At 41.5% G+C, this 19,014-nt stretch overlaps 1 protein-coding gene across 1 annotated transcript in view; it reads right to left on the bottom strand.

Annotated features, from left to right (window-relative positions):
- Window positions 1-19,014, bottom strand: part of LOC116309329 (E3 ubiquitin-protein ligase HECW1-like) — a 58,466-nt gene that overhangs the window by 22,597 nt on the left and 16,855 nt on the right. Inside the window, exons 2-7 of the mRNA XM_039617795.1 lie at window positions 16,028-16,170; window positions 15,603-15,703; window positions 13,529-14,490; window positions 11,974-12,544; window positions 4,841-4,939; window positions 784-937 (exon numbers count right to left, since the gene is read on the bottom strand). Coding sequence (XP_039473729.1) covers window positions 784-937; window positions 4,841-4,939; window positions 11,974-12,544; window positions 13,529-14,490; window positions 15,603-15,703; window positions 16,028-16,170 — 2,030 coding nt within the window. The remainder of the gene's footprint in view (window positions 1-783; window positions 938-4,840; window positions 4,940-11,973; window positions 12,545-13,528; window positions 14,491-15,602; window positions 15,704-16,027; window positions 16,171-19,014) is intronic.

Below are 19,014 nucleotides of genomic sequence, written 5' to 3'. Positions count from 1 at the left end.
ATACTCGACTACTGACTGCTACCTCACCTTTCTGTTCAAACTGGTGGTTTGGTTGCAATTTGTACTTTACATAGATAGTTTCAGCTACACTATATTTCCACTTCAAATTTGTACATTACTATATCTTTATTACAAATAGTTTAGACACATCTGACTAATTTAGTTACGAAACAAAGATCTGACACAGAAAAACACATTTACTTCTGTCAAAAATTTTATAAACTATGTTTATGAACGATGACATGGATAAAGACTAAAAATCCAATTGATTAAGGAATGTATTAATCTAATTGCTAAACTATATAGTACATTTCATTCAGAAGATACAAAGTCTCCTTTCTCTTCCATATTTCAATCATAATCCTTCCATGTTTTATGGAAGAAAAGCAAACATAGTTACTGGCAGGACGAAGGTCCATTATAAACTGAAACCCAGATTCACTGATCTCTATGCTAGCCCACACCAGCTGATGACTCAACTTATCCACTTCCCTCCCTTTTCTCTTCATACACTAAATGTGCATCTGCAAGCCTCTTTGCAAGCTGCCTGGACTCCAGATCCTCCATCCATGCTAACTTAATAAATAAGATGTACACTGTCATTAATGCCATTTCAGTTCCATGAGGTATTCTTACTGCTTACTGCAAAGCAGGTGGAGGTACTAGAGCAATACCACCAAATATAAATCACTGCAGTTAAGAAATTTCTCTTATTTTGACTGGTCTTGAGATGACTGCTGCAGTCTTACACTTGGAGTTTTCTCTGTGTGTTCCTATTCTGACCTTCTGTTGAGCTGCTCCATCTGATGTGTGGACCCTGAGCGAGGTATGCCGTGGTTACATTTGGTAGCTTGGCTCGGCCTCTGCCAGGTTGTGGTCCGGTTGACATGGTCCACGTAGAAAACTCTGCCATGGCTGTCAATCCGAGCTTCCCAGTCTGTGGTGACAGAGGGCAGATTATTACATAAAGTTATTGGTGACAGTACAGTTCTAACGGAGTGTCCACACATGAAGCAATTCACAGTGACGTGGCGACCAGGCACCATAGAAAGCCAATGACATTCTGTGACTTCAAGCAACGACAGGCAAAATAACTGCTGGCAACACAAAGAGGGCAGATCTCGGGCTGAATTTCAACACAAGCGATTGAAGTGATTGCCAGAGAGAGCAAAGGATACTGTTGATTGACATATGATATGGTGATAAATATGTCAGAGTGTTACCTAGGCAACCAGATTGGAAATGTCTTCTAGAGACAAAAAAAACAAAGAAGTAACAGAAATCCAGCTGGCATGTTTACTTATCTTTGCAGGTTTAGTTTAATAAACTACAGTCACAGTTTAAAATTTACATTCATTCATGGATGCCAAACTTTGGCTGCTAATTGGGCTTTTAATTGTTAGTGTGACCTGCTCTTGTTTCAAAGCTCAATAATTGTACAAAGCAAATTCTTTAGAATTTGTTACACAAAGACAAATTTATTGTTGATATTTTGAGATAAACACTGGGTCAAAATGAAGGTTCCAGAATGGCATTATCAAAGCCAAGGTCATAAAACGTAATCATTAGTTAGCAACAATTACCATGTTTGTGACCATAATTGACAGCAGCTGGTACCTTCTACTCTATAACAGCTAAAAGGTGTGTTTGAGGGCCCTCGTAGGACTGACAAGCACACAGTAAAATAAAACACACCAGAAGCTCTGTGCAGTTCTGAGATTGAGTGCTGGAGATTTAAACAAGCCAGCAGTGTCCCTCAAAGAAATTTTAAGAACTGCATATTCCAAAATCATCCGAGTTAACAGGTATACAAGTTACTGGGAGGTGCAGCAACTTCGGAGAACCAAATTGTCTCACATATGATGAGGTTGGTTCAAACGGTCAGAAACAACCAGGAAACTGCCATGACACAGGAACGAAAGCTGCCTGAACAATCAGTGTCATGTAAACAAAGTTTTACATCATTATTGACGAAGATAATGCCGTCCAACAAAGAAACCTTACATCCAAATACAGCACACCGACAACTGGAATAAAACCTCCAGCTGACCACATAGACAAAGGAAAATCATAGAAATTTTTAATCTATGATGAGATTCAAAGTATCTCAGGGTCTTGTTCCCGAGTGACTGGAGAAGGGAGCGGGAGATCAACAGACGGATTGATGCTGCGGCTGCAGTGATGCGGACGCTGCACCGGTCTGTTGTGGTGAAGAGACAGCTGAGTGTAAAAGCGAAGCTCTCAATTTACTGGTCAATCTACATCCCTACCCTCACCTATGGTCACGAGCTGTGAGTAATGAGTGAAAGAACGAGATTGCAGATTCGGCAGAAATGAGCTTCCTCCAAAGGGTGGCTCGCAGCTCCCTTGTGAGAAGTTCAGCCATACAGGAGGGGCTCAGAGTAGAGCCGCCTCTCCATTACATCGAATGGAGCCAGTTGAGGTGGTTCGGGCATCTGACAAGGATGCCTCCTGGGTGCCTCCTGGGTGCCTCCTGGGTGCGTGTTCCGGGCATGTCTCACCAGGAGGAGGCCCCTGGGCAGACCCAGGACACGCTGGAGAGATTATATCTCTCGGCTGGCCTGGGAACACCTTGGTGTTTGACCCGACACGCTGGAGGAGGTGGCTAGGGAAAGGGAGGTCCGGGTTTCTCTCCTTAGGCTGCTGCCCCCGCAACCCGGCCCCATATAAGCGGAAGAAGATGGATGGATGGATGGATGGATGAGGCAAATGTTGAGTTGTTTATCCATAGTTGCCAGAGGTTTGTTTGGAGGAGGAAAGGTAAGGCTTTCAATCCCAAGAAAACTACCTGCTGGTACCATAAATATAAAATAATCAAACAAAAGAACCATTCAAAGAAATAAGTCAAACCCTGTTACTGCCTTGACAGTCATGCCCAAGATGAGTAAGGTGTGATGGTGTGAGGTCCTTTCTGACATGACGAATGACAGATGATGAGATGGCAGATTTTCGTATTTTGTAAGAACCATGTTTATTTTTCCTTTAAAAGTGGGCATTTTAACATTGAGGTTTATGTGGACTCACTTGCCTTTGAAGCCAACATTAAGTGGCAATTACAGGAACTGCATCTTTGGGCAGTTCTAGGTTTGCTTCATTTTTCTGGCCTGGAGGTTGCTGCTTGTTGTTAAATGTAGCTATAGACAGCAGTATCAGAGTCTTGTAGTGCCACATCCGGGATTCGTTTAGCCCTTTAATAGCGATAATGTGAACGTGTCGGACTAGTACCACTGCAGCTTTCCTCAGCTCTGTCTAACTGCTTTGGGAGTAGGAGGAAGATGAAGACTGCTCCCAAAGGACAAAAAACCCCCGTGTTGTTTTTCATGACTGCTCTGCCTGACCACGAGCACAAACACTCTTGAGCAGCCTTTATTAGCTGTCCTGACTGTGTTTAGGGAGTTAGTATCTCTAATCTAGTTTAACAGTCCTGTTCTATTCTGGGCTCTAGGTGGTCTGGATCAGATTTTAGTGATCTAATAAGGTCACTCACCTGTTCTCTTCAAAAGAAAAGATGTATTATAAACATAGTACTTGACTATATGTGTTGTAAGACCACTACATCCAGCCTGTCTGCAGAAAGCTTCTTGACTCTACATACTAAACATCAAGAAGGAATTACTTTTGAGACTAGAGTGCGGCTTATGAATTACAAAATAAAATACTTTTAACTCACTGTCATGTCTGATTTTCAAAGATAAAAGATTCTGTGAGCTCTGTGCACAGATGAGCAGGACTTTATGACAACTGATTAGAAGTCGACTGTGGTCCAAAACCAAGATATGAAAGGAAAAGAGTCTACAGCACTGGACGTTTCTATGTGTCTGGGAAGAACAGTGTTACTGATATAACACTGAATGAAAAAAACAAAAAAAAAACCAACAACCAGTGGCGCAAATTGCAAATTTGGCATTATTATAGTCCTCAGGAAAACCAAAACATCCTTATTACTAATTACTCCTCACATCTTTATGTAGACTTTCAGTTCACTCCTTATTTACATACTGCTTTTCTCTGGTTTTAGGGATATTTATCAGACCAAGCAGAATGGATGGATGAATGAAACAAAAAAGTTTTGTGATGCTGCAAGCAGAAAAACATTACAAGTGGAAAAAACTCAGCAGCAGTTTCTCTTTTACAAATACAGTACTTTTACAGTACTGTGTGAGAAAAATGGGTTAATAATAATGGATTGCATTTATATAGTGCTTTTCTAGGGACCCAAAGCGCTTTACAATTCCACTATTCATTCACACAGTGGTGGAGGCAAGCTACAGTTGTAGCCACAGCTGCCCTGGGGCAGACTGACAGAAACGAGGCTGCCATATCGCGCCATCGGCCCCTCTGGCCAACACCAGTAGGCGGTAGGGTAAAGTGTCTTGCCCAAGGACACAACAACCAGGACAGAGAGAGCAGGGGGATCGAACCAGCAACCTTCCGGTTACAGATGAGCTTCCCAATCCCCTGAGCCACGGGTTAACAAAGTGCATGCAGGGGAAACAGTGATTGGGGACTCTCAGTGATGATGTAATGGCTCGGTTGAGTTTAGGCTTTCTGACAGCCTATCAGTATAAGACCAGTGAGCCATCCAACAATAATACTCAGAGTAAATCTCCAACCATGTACCATGAAGCAGAGAGCAGTATGAAGCTGTACGTTCAAAGCTCGATGAGTACGTAAGGAGAGACTAGACAATGATAAGAAACACAGAGGAGAAGGAATGTATTTGGAAAGCAAATAAATGTGGCGGCATGCACACACAGCACAAACACTCAGAGTGTTAGCATGAGACTCCAGAGTAAGACTGGGAGCTGTTGGTTCTTACTTGGAGGTAAGGCTTGGTCAGTGGCAGCAGGAAAATGGTTTAGGTCATGGCTGGGTCGCAGGACTGGAAGATGGCCAACAGGAGGGGAGAAGCCTGAGCCTACAGGACATTAGAGAAACAGCACGGGGTGAATTACCATAGTGCCAAGGATATTCTGTACCAACTATAAGACTAGGAATAAACTGGACTTTGCACACATAGATGTGGAATCCCCATGCGTTGTTAGATATGTGAACACTGAGGCTGTAGACAGACATGCCCAATGTTTCATAAAGCAGAGGTCATAGAGTTAATGACACGTAATGTTAGCATATATTTGGCTAATGTTACTGTAACTGTTTATCAAATCAATAAGGTTAAAGAAAAATCAGTGAGAGCTGAAATACCAATGTGTCAATTTACCAATGAAAGGTTAAAAAAGAATATTTATTCTCAACAATTTTAATAACAAATTCATTTTGTTTTCGAATCAGAACATTTCCTGTTGTTAAATTTGAGAACCTGATACTTGTCTTTATCTTGCAAGTTTTACATTAGCTTAATATACAGTTGGGGTCATAAAGGTGCTTATACCGATGAGCATGAATGTCATGCTAATTTTGGGTTTTAATAATAGGAAGGTGGAATGATTGTACAGCATAGGTCTTTAGCAACGCAAGAATTGGGTGTAAATAAATCTGTAAAAGTTGCATGTCAAAACAAGCTCCTGGCATAATTCTCACTGGATATTTGACCATTCGTCTTGGCGGAATTGGTACTGTTTATTTAAATTGGTTTCTTGGCTGGCATGAACTGAGCACAAATTTTCAAATGTTATGAGTATTGGTCAGTAAATGCTGTCAAATAAATCCGTTTGCTGGCAAAGAGAGACTACCAACTGTAGTCTGTCACTAAGGAGATCTAGGAGGTCTAGTTAAAAGACATTTTAGAACCTTCAGCCACACTTATTAAAAGATTTGAGTGTGTCTACATATTTGAGCCTTTGTGTTAACCATTGGCCTTGTGTGGACTGAAGAAAATCCTAAATAAATGTAAACTTTCATACCCAATTTTTCTTTTTTAAAGTCATTAAAGGTGTATGCCGTACAGTCATTACACCCTAGAAAAAGTTCCAAGACATCAGTGTCCCAAATTACCATTCATGTTGCGTTTATGCCAACTTCTGAGATTATAATCTAAATAATTTTTATTTATAATGAAATTGGTAGACAAGAGTATCTAAAAAATGAAAATATTTCTTGGAACATTTTTCATGCCCTGCAGACACATAAACAAATCATGCCCATCTGCCAACCACATTCCTTTAATCTCTTTTTGAACTACTCTACCACCAGCACCAATAACAAGAGCTAGAAGTTAGTCTTTCTGCTAATTGCCCCAACAACAATAAACGCTGTCTCCGTTTGCATGTATATACAGTTACTGTTACTTGCAGACTATTTTGAAATAGTCTCTAACAGCTTTTCCATCAGCTAGTAAAATGGTAAAATGGTGACTGAGTATGTGGTCCGGATGAAGGAAAATGTGTGTTAATGCAAAGTGCAAACAGACATAGCATGCTTTGAGATGGGATTGTGATAGGATTAGCTGGAGTCAGCCTGAGTGAAATGTAATCCATAAAATGATATCACATTAATGAGGAAGCTTTCCTTCCACTAAAAAAGAAACATTTATCACCTAGGCAGAAGCACTGATGCAGCAGGCATCAAATGTCTTTAACATGAGTACACACAGGCTGTACATACATTGCAAAAGACAGAAACATCACTGTTGTGGTAGGACTGTGACGAAGGCCATAATATGTAGAACTGCATCACTGTGATTAAAAAACATTTAAAAGAACTAGTAAAGTTAAAAAAAAGAAAATATTGTTAATATTTATATATGCTCACCAGCCAAAGTAACAACATTGCATGATAATAAGTATGTAGTACTGATTATGTTATTGGAAATTAGAAGCATTTTTGTTACAAATGGAATACCAAACTAGCAGAGCTGGGCGATATATCGAGTTTTTTAAAAATATCGATATATTTTTATACGAGATACAAGATGTGACAATATCCTTTATATCGATATAGTCTATGTTACGTTATAATTATAGTTGCGGAGCCGCAAGTTTGCCTCTCTTTCGTCCACTTTTGTCTTTACGCAACGTTACTCGACCTCGCCTCTCCTTCACTGAACACAACTCCCCCTCCTCCCCCATCGCTTCACCTGCAGGCAGCGACAAGATGGACACGGCAAATCTCCGTTAATGAGTTGCTGTGCATCGCCCCGTGCGTGGGGCTGGACGGCGTCAACGTGTTAACGAGCTAACCACGCTAACGAGTTAGCCACGCTAACGCCATGCACGGCCTGAAATCCTTTCATTTTCTCAAAAGTTGACTGTGCGCCTTTTGTATGAATTCTGGTTGTGCTTGATGACCGCGAACCGATTTTATGTGATACACAGCGCTCAGCAATCTGTCAAAAAATGTTTTAGTTTGACTTTGGTAAGCTACGGAGCTGCACCGCTTGATGGATTGTCGGAGCATTACGGCTACCGAGGAGCCTCGCGGAGTAATACCTACTGTGCTTCAACGTAATATTACCGTATTGTGTGTGTATAAGGATCATAAATGGCACCTGTTCAGAGACATGGTTACGAAGCGGATTTCAAACTCCAGGCCGTCAGTCACGCAGTAGAAGTTGGGAACAGAGCAGCTGTGAAATCTGTCTATGTTATTATGCTCAGCGTCTTTTAGTTTACATTTTGACTGCACAATTGTGAGCTCTTTGTTATGCACAAAACAACATAGTTTTCTTTTATTTATAGAGCATCATTATTTAATAAATGCTCATAATTTATTTTTGAGTAGTTTTTTTTCATGTACATCTATGCTGTATGCTAATAAAAGTGCCTGTGTGACATCTGGGACACAGCTTTGACTAAGAACTCTCTTTTTGTTCTTTTTTTTTTTTTTTTTTTTTTGTTCTTACTTTATGGCTTTAAAAAAATATCGAGATATATATCTTATATCGCCATCCAGCTAAAAAATATCGAGATATGAATTTTGGGTCATATCGCCCAGCTCTACAAACTAGGTACCATCGAGCCATAATTCTCAACCCACCATCCCAATCCTGTTCATACCATTTCATAGCCCTAACACCATAACTGCAAGGCGTCAACGCGTTAGCGCGGTTAGCTCGTCCAGCCCCACGCAGAGGGAGATCTGCGGTAACTCGTTAAGTGAGATTTGCTGCGTTAATGCAGTTATAGCGTCAACATCACTTTAACGAGATTAACGCTGACAGCACTAATATATATACATAAAAAAAGAGAGGTGAGATGATTTAAGGCTTAAGTCCTTGGGCTTTAGGGTGGAGATGGCCAATGTCTATCATTACCTCTTGTAAAATATAGTTGGAAGGCAAAGCTGGACCAATCACCTTTGCCATAAAGGTTCTCATAGGCTGAGATTATAGAAAGCTCCAGTTATAGGCTATAAGGTTTCTATAGTGGAAAAGCAGATTTTAATAGTGAAGCTAGTCTAAAGTTCCAAAAGCACACGAGTTAAAGTAACCCAGAACAATCCGAAACAACATTCTGGCACCTTCAATTAATGAGTAATCAAATCGAGCAGTTCAATAAAGACAGAGGTCTGGCATTTCTTCCTGCTGATGTTCATGCTGGTAGTTTTAATCATGGAAATTCACCACAGAGGTGAGTAGCATTACAGAAGTGAGTGAGCTCATATGAAGTAATGTTTATAATTGCTTCAAAAATCTCAACAAATACCACAAAACACAAACTTTTTGTGCAGTTTGGAACACAATATGCTTGGGAGTTAAAGGTACAGAGGCTGTATATCCCAGAAGTTAAAGTGTGCCAAGGATAGGGGCTCAAATTGTGGTCATAAATATTTTGTACTTGTAAATCAGGATTTGTATGTGTAAAAAGAATTTGTGTGTGCGTAAAAAAGATTTGTGTGTGGACTTAGCCAAAAAATATGTGTGAAACTCTGCACTCAAGCTTCAAGTTACAAGTACAAATTTTGACCCTATTTTTCTTCCTTTCATCTGATTGGTCAATGTCATGTCAATCACAAATTTAAGTATCCAATCAGAGAACAGATGGGTTTGGCTGTCGGAGGGGTGCTTTTTTTGAACTGCAGGTCCTTGAAGGGTAATAGGGTTTGAAGCTGGAGGATCTCTATATAAATATCAGATAGAAGCTAGGTCCCCTAACTTTAAGTAGCTGTTGAACGGATAAAATTGTGGTATGTCAGTGGTTAGAAATACCATTATTACTTTAGGATTAGTTTAACACCAAGTCAGGGCTGACCCGGGACCATTGCTGTGAGTCACAGTGCGCAGCATAAAGGTACTTTCACATCGGACGCAACATGTGCTGCTAATGCTAACTGCTAACTAAAAACCAAGGATCCAGAATTTGTTGCGCTGGCTGCTGAGCTCTGTGGCTTTTTGCGGCAGCTCTACCTGTACTAGATGCACCTGCTCCTTGTCGTTTCTATCTCTGACTTTATGTCCTCTACAAGAGTTTCTGTTTTTTTATCTTCAAATGTTCAATAAAACCATGTATCGCTAATTCAGAACGAAGAAGGCTTTGTAACTATCCCCACTAGTGAAGACTGTGTCATTTCCACAACACTCCACAAATCCACAAAGACCAGTAAACCTAAGAGCAGCAGCAGCACAGTTCAGCTTATCCCCATATGTAAGGAAAATAAATTTGCTGGAGCTTACAATGCAGGTTTTTTTTGTCTTATTTCAAAGTTGTTGTTTTTCCCCCATTCTGTACTGCTACACTGGATATTAGTGTTCCCCCCACCTGCCACATTCCATTTTAACCCCTGTATAGGCTTGCAGTGTTCCTCTCCATCACATCCAGTTTCAAAATATCAACATGGCCTTACAATAACATGGCATCACAAACTACCAGGGGATACTACAGTGGCTACTTCAATCTTTTATATGGTCCTATGGTTCAATGACCCAACAATCCAGGATGGGGAGCTTGCAGGTAAAACTACCATTGGCCCTGCATGGGCTAAACCACAGAGGATTCCCTCGCAGGAATCCAAAAGGGTAAAACTGCTGTGGGAGCCACATGAGATAGCTTACAAGGGGTCCACGTGCTTTTTGAAGCTGCACTGCCTCCAACTGGGGCCAAAACGGGATGCCCGTGGGTTTGCTTTGCCCACACAGCCCCACAGTTCACCCACAGATAGCTGCTGTGTATGCGCAGGGGCATGTTTGTTGTGGATGTGGTTATTCTAAAAGTGTGATAGAAAGTAAGAGCCTGTGAATGACACATGGTTCATTTACTCACCTGCCTGTCCTTTTCCAAAGAGTTACCAAGGACAACTGTCCAGATGGTTCGGGGTAACAAACCATCTGTTATAACAGGTAAGCAGTCCAACATCCACAAGGCCAACGCAAACTCCACAACTTGGTCCAAGAATAAATGGCAAATGCACTTATGTTTAAATATTGCTTGTCTGCTCAAATTAAGCACTCAAATCACAAATACCACATGCCTCATTCATCCAGTCACACACTCACACACATTCATACCAATGAATGCTCTATCCTAACCTGCCCGAGGACATTTTGGCATGCAGACCGAAGGAGCTAGGGATCAAACCTTATGATTAGCTAGTTACACTCACTCTAATAGAGGCAACCGAGGAAACTCCACTCTCGTCACAGCACTACTCATTCACTTTCTTGTTTATTTGGTCTTCTGCTAAGTTTCCGTCATGCTAGCAGAGGCTGAACACCCCCACACAAAATCTTTCCATTTATGTTTTTGTAGATCACTCACACACGCCCGACACAGCACCCACAGTTCAAAGAAATTATTTGGATTTGTGTTCAGTATCAGATCTGGATGGAGAAACTCATGGTTTCATCAAGCTCTCAAAATTGAATAAATAACCAATTACTGGCCCAAACACACTTAAAGGTTTCCCATAATCACACAACCAAATTAAATATCAGAGAAGTGATAAAAGCAGATTCAAGCCGAGAGCATTAAAATCCAAAATGGGGGAGAAAAAAAACAATTTTTGTGTGCAAGAATATAATCGTGACAGCAGAAAGAAGAAAACTATACAGCTACCAAACCCTGCAGAGGGTTTGAAAACATTCTACATTTTAGTAAAAGGAAGTCTTACAGGGTTCTGCAAAACTGTGTGTGTATCCACCTTTCACTGTCTATAGGCAACTTCATGAAAAAAATACAATTATACAAAAATTACAAACATAGTAAAAAAAATCCAGTCAAACAAGGTCAGTCAGTTTATACTTAAATATATAAGTTTACCAGCTTATACTTAAATAATTTGTCAATTCAGCTGTTTTTTTAAAGAATTTTCTTTTCATCCGAGAAAGTAAAGTGAGGGCCATTAACAAGCAGAACCTGAATCTTCCAGAAGGTAAAGAGGAACATTCTGTGAAAACCTGGTAGGTAAAAGTTACATTAAATTGGCTAAAACGAATATTGAACAGGAACGTGTATTCATTTGGGCTTCACTTGAACACTGAGGCACCCCTCCAATAAAACAACTCCCCCCAATGAGAGCCATGACCCCCAGAAGAACAATGCTTCATGGACATGACACCGCTAACTCTAAGCTGCTGAGCTGATTGAACCTCTGCACACAAGCCTGAGCAAGCACAATCCACAGAGACCCATCTCAACACTCACAGATCTCAAATGATTCTCTCCATCATTCCACACACTCAACAGGACATCCCCTGGAGTTCCACTTCCCCATATGTCAGAGCTGTTTTGGAGCCCTGGGAGGGACTCACACACCAGTGTTGGAACAGCTAAAAGTCATCGTGCTGATTAAAGAAGGAGAAGAAAAAAACATCTAGTTGAGTGTCTCGGAAATTAATCATTGTGGGTTCAATTTCATTCTAGAAATGGCCAAAAAACAAAAAAGAAAGTTAATTTGCCCCTAATGCCCTCAGGCCAACATAGTAGGCTATGGGGGAAAAGCTTCACTTTATTTATGGTAGGTAAGGTAACTTCCTGCAAAGCTGAATATGTTGCTTGCTTAGTGTTCTAGTCTAATTTGAAAGCTGGCAGTGATAGAATTATTCTGAGACAATCTCACCGATGCTGTTCTGATCACTGGGCCCCGCCACAGCTGGATCCCCCTGCTCTCCGCTCCTGGTCTCCTTCCATCTCCCCGTCCTCCTCTCTGCCCCGCCTTGCTCCTGTCTGTCAGGGCCATGATTGCCCTCAGGTACTGACTCAAAGGCGCTCTCCTCATCTTCCTCTTCTTGGGAGGAGAACACGGTGCTGCTGGAGAGCCGGTTACTCTCCACTGAAGACAGGCGGGTGTGGCTGCAAAAGCGCCCCCTCCCCTCATAGCCTGAGTTGCTGTAGCATGATGTGCTGTAACAGGAGGTGCTGTAGCACGAGGTGCTATAGCAGGAGGTGTCACAAAACTCGCACTCGCTTTCACCTGGAGCTCTGTGGGCGCTGCCGCCAGCCCTCCTTCCTCCTCCATTGCTGGAATCCCCCTCCTCACTTTCTGGACAGGAGGGAGAGATCCTCCTGACTGCTGGGTGGCCTCCTCCAAACCCTTCACCTTCCAGAAGTTGATTCAGCTCAGAGAGGCGCTCAATGGAGAGGCTGCGGGGCAGGGAGCGCCGACAGCAGGGGCCCGGACACCCCAGAACCTGCAGGAGTTTAAAGACACATTACATATTAGTGTTCAGCAGAGGTGAATCAGAGTGAATGAGTGGGTTAGCCCTTCAGTATGTTAAAGTGCAGAATGAGAACAGGATTTATGTTGCCACAGCTTTCTAAAATAGATCTACTCATGCATCGTGTGAGCAATCCCAGCACATCAGCTGATCTCAATGCCAACGGGCAATTCACTGTCTCATAAACGGCACACTATTCAAATTCAGTTTGAACAATTCAATTCAATTTTATTTATACAGCGCCAAATCACAACAACAGTCGCCTCAAGGCGCTTTATATTTTAAGGTAGACCCTACAATAATACATACAGAGAAAAACCTAACAATCACATGACCCCCTATGAGCAAGCACTTTGGCAACAGTGGAAAGGAAAAACTCCCTTTTAACAGGAAGAAACCTCCGGCAGAACCAGAAGAGAGACGTCCTATCAAAACAAAATGACCGCAGATGGAAATATTAATCTTCTTTTGACAAAACTAAAATTATACAGACATTTTTTGAGTCATTGTAATTGTTTTAAGAAAATTACAACTGTTGATAAAAACAGTACATGAACAATCTGACTATTAATTAAGCAGTTCTAGACATCTACATCAAAAACAATATAATTATCACATTGTTAAACAGTTTTATTTTTAATTTTTTAAACTTTCCTATATTCTTTGTTGATTACACGTAATGTAAAATAATTCAAGAATTTTTTTATTTTAATTTGGATCATTTTGGTTTATAGCTAACACACCTCGAAAACTAAACTAAACAGACAGTATGAGCACAGAAGATCAAGAAAAGCTAGCTTACATGCTATATATGCTAAACAGGTATATTGCCAAAACTTCTTGGGTGAACTGCAGCATCAGAAGCTCTATTGCATACACCACATAGTAAGAATGACTCCACAACATCTTCTGTTTGTTAGCTAGTGTCTATTCTAACCAGCCCATTACTGGCCCTACCTGAGAGGGTGACTGTGATGTATCCTCTTCTTCATCATCCTCCTGCCCCTCCTGCTCTTTGGAGGTTTTAAGTGTTGGTGATGTGGCATTTGTCTCCAGAGTGCTGTCTGTATTCTCTCCTTCCCCGCTTTGCTCTTCCTCCTGGCTTGGTGGTCTGTGCTGGGCTGAGGGTAGGCTGTGAAGGAGGTGGTGAATCCGGATGTAGTGGGATCGTGGCGTCTCAGGCTCGCCACAGGCCGAGGCAATCACCGTCTCCAGCTCTGACACCGGGAGGGAGCAGGGGCGGGTTTTACGGCGTGAATGAGCATTGGAGTTGTAGTTCGACAAGAGAGACTGGCAGGAACAGGGGGCACAGCTTCTTTCCCCTCCCTCGCCAGCCTCCTGTGGGGCCTCTTCAGCTGGGTCTACAGGAGCCTCCTGGGATGCAGTGTTTTCCTCGGGGGGAGCCTCCACAGCAGTGGCCTCATCGTGAGTCATTTCTGCTACGGCACAGTCAGAGTGTGGCTCTGACTGTGCTTCATCCACAGCTTCTTTTCCTTCTGCTGTAACCTCCTCCTCAGCTTGTGCTGCAGTCCCCTCTCCCTGCTCCACCTCTCCTTTCTCCTGCTGCCCCTCCACTCCTCCCTCCTGCTGCTGCTCAGCAGATTCTCCCTCCGCCTGCTCCACCTGAGGCTCAGGAGCCAAGGGTTCTTCTCTCACTGTGGTCTCCTCTTCCACACTTCCTTGCTCCTCCTGTGATGTTGCCTCAGCCTGCTCCTTCTCAGCAGGCTGTACCTCTTTGGGTGCGGAGGCTGCTTCAGGTAAGGTCTCAGGGTCAGGAGGAGCATCCAAGGGAAGATCAGGCATGTCGGGGCCCACACTCAGTGTGTCATCATCGGGAGCATCAGCAGCATGGTTGACATCTACTGCGTGTCCACCCTCAGGACAGGCCGCCTCTATGACTAAGGAAACCTCCTCATCATCTAAGAACGAAAGAAAGGTGCACGCTTTCATCACTGTTTCATAAGTTTCGTTTTCAAGTTGCTGCCTTCAAACTGGGCTTTGTCTTCAGTTCCGGTGTGCAGTGACTTAAGTGAAATCACTAATTTTTCAGAGAAATATTAGATGTGTGGCCTCTGATACAGAGCAAAGATTTACCTGCTAATTAGAGACTGAACTTTGAGCTGCTGGTGCCTTTTGCAGTATTTTTTACTAAATCATCTCACAAATAACATGACCGACTGCCCGGTACAGCTCCTACATGACCTGTGTGCATCTGCTCAGGTGAATGAAAATCTAATATTTGTTATTTAGCACTAATTAGCAGATGCGTGTCTGTGTGATTCAGCCATATGGTGTGTGGACGTCCATGGATGCAGTATGTTAACCAAGCTTGCTATCATTAACTTTAATTTAGCACTCAACCTTCTCCAAATGTAGTGGTCAAAAGACTAAAAAAGGCAGTGGGTAACATGATGTGAGCTATTCTCTTTAACAGTCAGTTTATGGAACTAACACAGCTCACTCTACAGTAACGGCAACGACACGATAAGTGCCATTCCCTTGAAAGGAGGGAGAGTTGATTTTTTTCAGTGGGTTCAAAAAACTAAACACATACATACGTTAAAGATAATTACTGTTCTATACTTGCATGTAAAATCATTGCTTGCACAGAAAGTTTGAAGCAATAGAGTGTCTTGTGCTTTTTTCTTTCCCAAAGTGTCCAGCTTCCCTGATCGATTATTATGCTTAATGTTTTTTAAAGTAACTAAAGAGTCACCACACATAGTACAAAAGTTGCCAAGGTTGCTACAGTAGGGTTAAACAATCATTTAGTTAGCCAACAACCGCCTGAGCTGAACATTTGATGGATGTTACTTTAACATTAACCGTCTGTATAAGTTCCATTTGAAGGCAGCAACTGGGTACAATGGTTGCCATTACATTAGTAGCAGTTGAAAATCTTATATTATAAAATGTATTGAAAAGGACTTGCAGCATATTCAAGTCCTTTTCAGTCTCTTACATAATCTACAGCTACTAATTCAAGGTAAACTGTCCATACTACTACTACATAGCATTAAGCCTGGTGTACCTGGGTGAATGGAGGAGGTCAGCTCAAAGCGGAACTGCAGCTGGCCACAGACATGATCTGTAGGCAACCTGCGGCCTAAGGAATAACTTACTACTCGATCCCTGGGGACAACACATGCACAGAGACAGATGACAGTTAGAAAGGGTATGTAAATGAGAGAGAAGGGAGAAACTCGATAAAAACATACAATAAAAAAAATCAAAAGTAAAAATAGCATAGTAGCTAAAATCAGACTGTTACATGGCTTTTAAAGCAGCTATAACCACCCACATCATTCATCTTACGGACAGCCTGTGTGGGCCAGTTTATGTAGGAGAACTTCTACAGCTCTACAGTTTGAATCATTGAACCAGGCAGACCCCTGAGCTGATGACAGTCCTGCTGCATTTATTTAAACAGGGAAAATCCTCATGAATGTGTTTTACCCAATGGCATGTTTTTCCAGCAGTCTCTGGACGGGGACTGAGAGCTTCCCCAGGAAACGCTTGATGATTGGCCTGCTCTTGGCAAACTTATCCTTTACCTCAATCTCCAGGACATCAGTGGGTAGGGACACAAAGTTAAACCTCTGGAGAAACAACAGAGGAGAGAACAATTTCTTTAGTAAGTGTGTTTTGTTGGATGTGTGATATGTAACACAGGTAATCATTTACAGCAATCAGCATTTAAAGCACTAACAGGCAATGTGAATTGTGTTGCCTTTTGCTGAATCTCAGGCGTTGCCTGAGTGCTGAATCTAAACCAGCAACGTTTTTTTGCTTAAATGTGCCAATTCTTTGCTCGCACTCAAACTGCCCTAATCCATACACCTAAAACTTACACGTATCTGGCAACCCTTGAACAGACCAGACCAGAGTCAGTGCCAGCACATCAATCCTCATGATTCAAGATAACTGTGAAAACGTGTTGGTTTTTTATATCTGCTATTCAAATATAGCATGAGGCAAAGTAAAGTAACTGGAGTGCCTGCAGAATGAAGGGTATGAGCAGAACACCAACAGACACAAAGAGATCAGGTAAAAATACACTACAGATGAATGTCACATTAGCTTTTCAGATTCTGAGCTATAATGTAAAGCTCTTTTTCCTATTGAAATGACGTTAGCCATTGTCATGGCAACTCACCATTACTAGTATCTTGGCAGAAATCCTCAAGTTTTGAAAGTGCCAAGTACTCTGCACTTAATGCAGACCCGTCTGTCTGAGGATATTAATAAGAATCACTCTCAGCTTTTGCATTTGTAATTAAATATTATAGTTATTGGAAGTAAGCAATACAATCATCTTTATGGTTCCACAACGACTATACTAAGAAACTATGATTACATTTTGATATTGTTATAATAAACTAATGAATGAAATGAACTAACGGTGGTATTAATGTGTTTCTACTTGTATGCTATTTTAAGTTCTCCCCAGGTTACTAAAAACAACTTATCTCAAATAAATGCTGGAGACGTGATTGTTAGAGTTCAAATTTCTGCAAATATGTGGGAGGGTTAAAGTGCTCCCTCTTCAGCAGATAATCATTAAAAGAAACTCTGCACATACAGTAAGGCTCATGAATCACAACCGTGTAACTCTTCCTTTACTCATCTGCCAGTTGGATCGTCTGTTTTTTATTGAAGTTTTATGATGAATTAAAACATTTCCTGGTAGCTTAGCGTGCCTAATTTGGGGTTTATTTTTCTTCCTCAGTGTTATTTGTACTTTATTTATTTGATAGAATCCAATTCCCTGTCTCCCATCTTTCTCTTTTGGGGTTCTGATGACTGTCCAAGCTTCTTATACAGTGCTTCAGAGCTTGGAACTGTCCAAATCCTCCAAAACTTTTTATTCACTCTTACGAAGATAATAACAGTACTGAGTGCAGTTTAAAGCTCTTTCAGACGAGCTTCAGAATTTCTGGCACCAAAAACGTGAAATGCTTAAATTAGTACTGGCACAAACCTGTTAGTTGGTTTCAAAAAACAAAACAACAACAACAACAAAAAAAACCATGATGGGACTTCCCTTCTGGATTTATACATTTTATTCAAATGTCAATACAAAGACCTCTTTTCCTTGTCTCTGTATTCACCTGCATTTCAGAGTTGTTGTAAATCCTGTCTTATGTCCGCATCTTCATTTAAGGTTAACACTCCTTGAAATTATTATGGTGGGGAAGTAATGGGCATCAACAGGCACATTAAAACCACCAGCTTAATATTGTCCTGAGGTTTTACCTTATTGGGTAATGGACATAGGACCTCTGGGTGATCACAGAGGTGTCTGGCACTGGGGCTTTATCATTTGGATGCTGTGGAATGGGGCATCCATGGATCAGCCTTCTTCTGAAGATATACTTCATCGGGATCTGGGTGTTTTGAAGATGAGGCAGATGCTCTTTGTTGAGTCCCTCAAGCAATTGATAAGCAGTTATTGCAGTGTGGAAAGTGCATTGTGTACCTAGGGCCTGTCATTGCAATGAGAATGGTCTCAGTCTAATGCTAAGGTGGGTTGCAAATGTTAAAATGAATGGTAGGAACCAAGGATTCCCCCCAAAAAACCTGCATTATGACGAGATAATCAGTGTTCTTCATCTCATCTGTTAGTGGTCTTAATGTTGTAGCTGATGTACGTTATTCTACATTTACTGTTTGATGCTTCAGACAGTATTCGGACTAACTTCAGCCTCCTCATTCTTTAATATAGGATTATTTGCAGCTGAGGCTCTGATGCAAGGAGCTCCAAAAACACCCAAAAAACAAGGTTGTTAGAATAGAATAGAATAGAATAGCCTTTATTGTCATTGTACAGGGTACAACGAAATTGGAGTGCCACTCCCTTGGTGCAAAATGCAATAATAAATATAATAAATAAAAAATAGTAAGATATAAAAGGTACAATAAAACAAACATAAGTACTCAAACAAAAGTAAGTATGATATTTACAGGATAGCAGCATTAATATAATGACAGTATGACAGTATGAATAGCAGCATAATATAATGACAGTGACAGTATGGTATGGCTAAGCAGGTTCAATTGTTTTTGTGCTTATTTGCAATGGTGATAGCTCTGGGAAAGAAGCTATCCCTGAATCTGTTTGTTCTGGTTTTATGTGACCTGTATCGTCGGCCTGACGGTAATAGTTCAAACAGTTGATTGCTGGGGTGAGAATGGTCCTTGATGATATTGCCAGCTCTGCTGAGGTACCGAGAGTTTGCAATGACCTCCAGGCTGGGCAGAGAGCAGCCAGTGATCTTCTGGGCTGTGTTGATGACCCTCTGCAGTGCTTTCCTGTCTGCAGCTGAGCACCCTGCATACCATGTTGTTATGCCGTACGTTAGGATGCTCTCTATGGTGGCTCTGTAGAATGTCACCAGCAGCCTCTCCTCCAGGTTGTTCCTCCTGAGCACTCTCAGAAAGTG

This window comes from Oreochromis aureus, linkage group 9 (genome assembly GCF_013358895.1).
Source record: "Oreochromis aureus strain Israel breed Guangdong linkage group 9, ZZ_aureus, whole genome shotgun sequence".
In the NCBI taxonomy this organism is placed as follows: Eukaryota; Metazoa; Chordata; class Actinopteri; order Cichliformes; family Cichlidae; genus Oreochromis; species Oreochromis aureus.
Note: the sequence above shows the minus strand (reverse complement) of the source record. Positions and strands in the feature narration are given on the sequence as shown.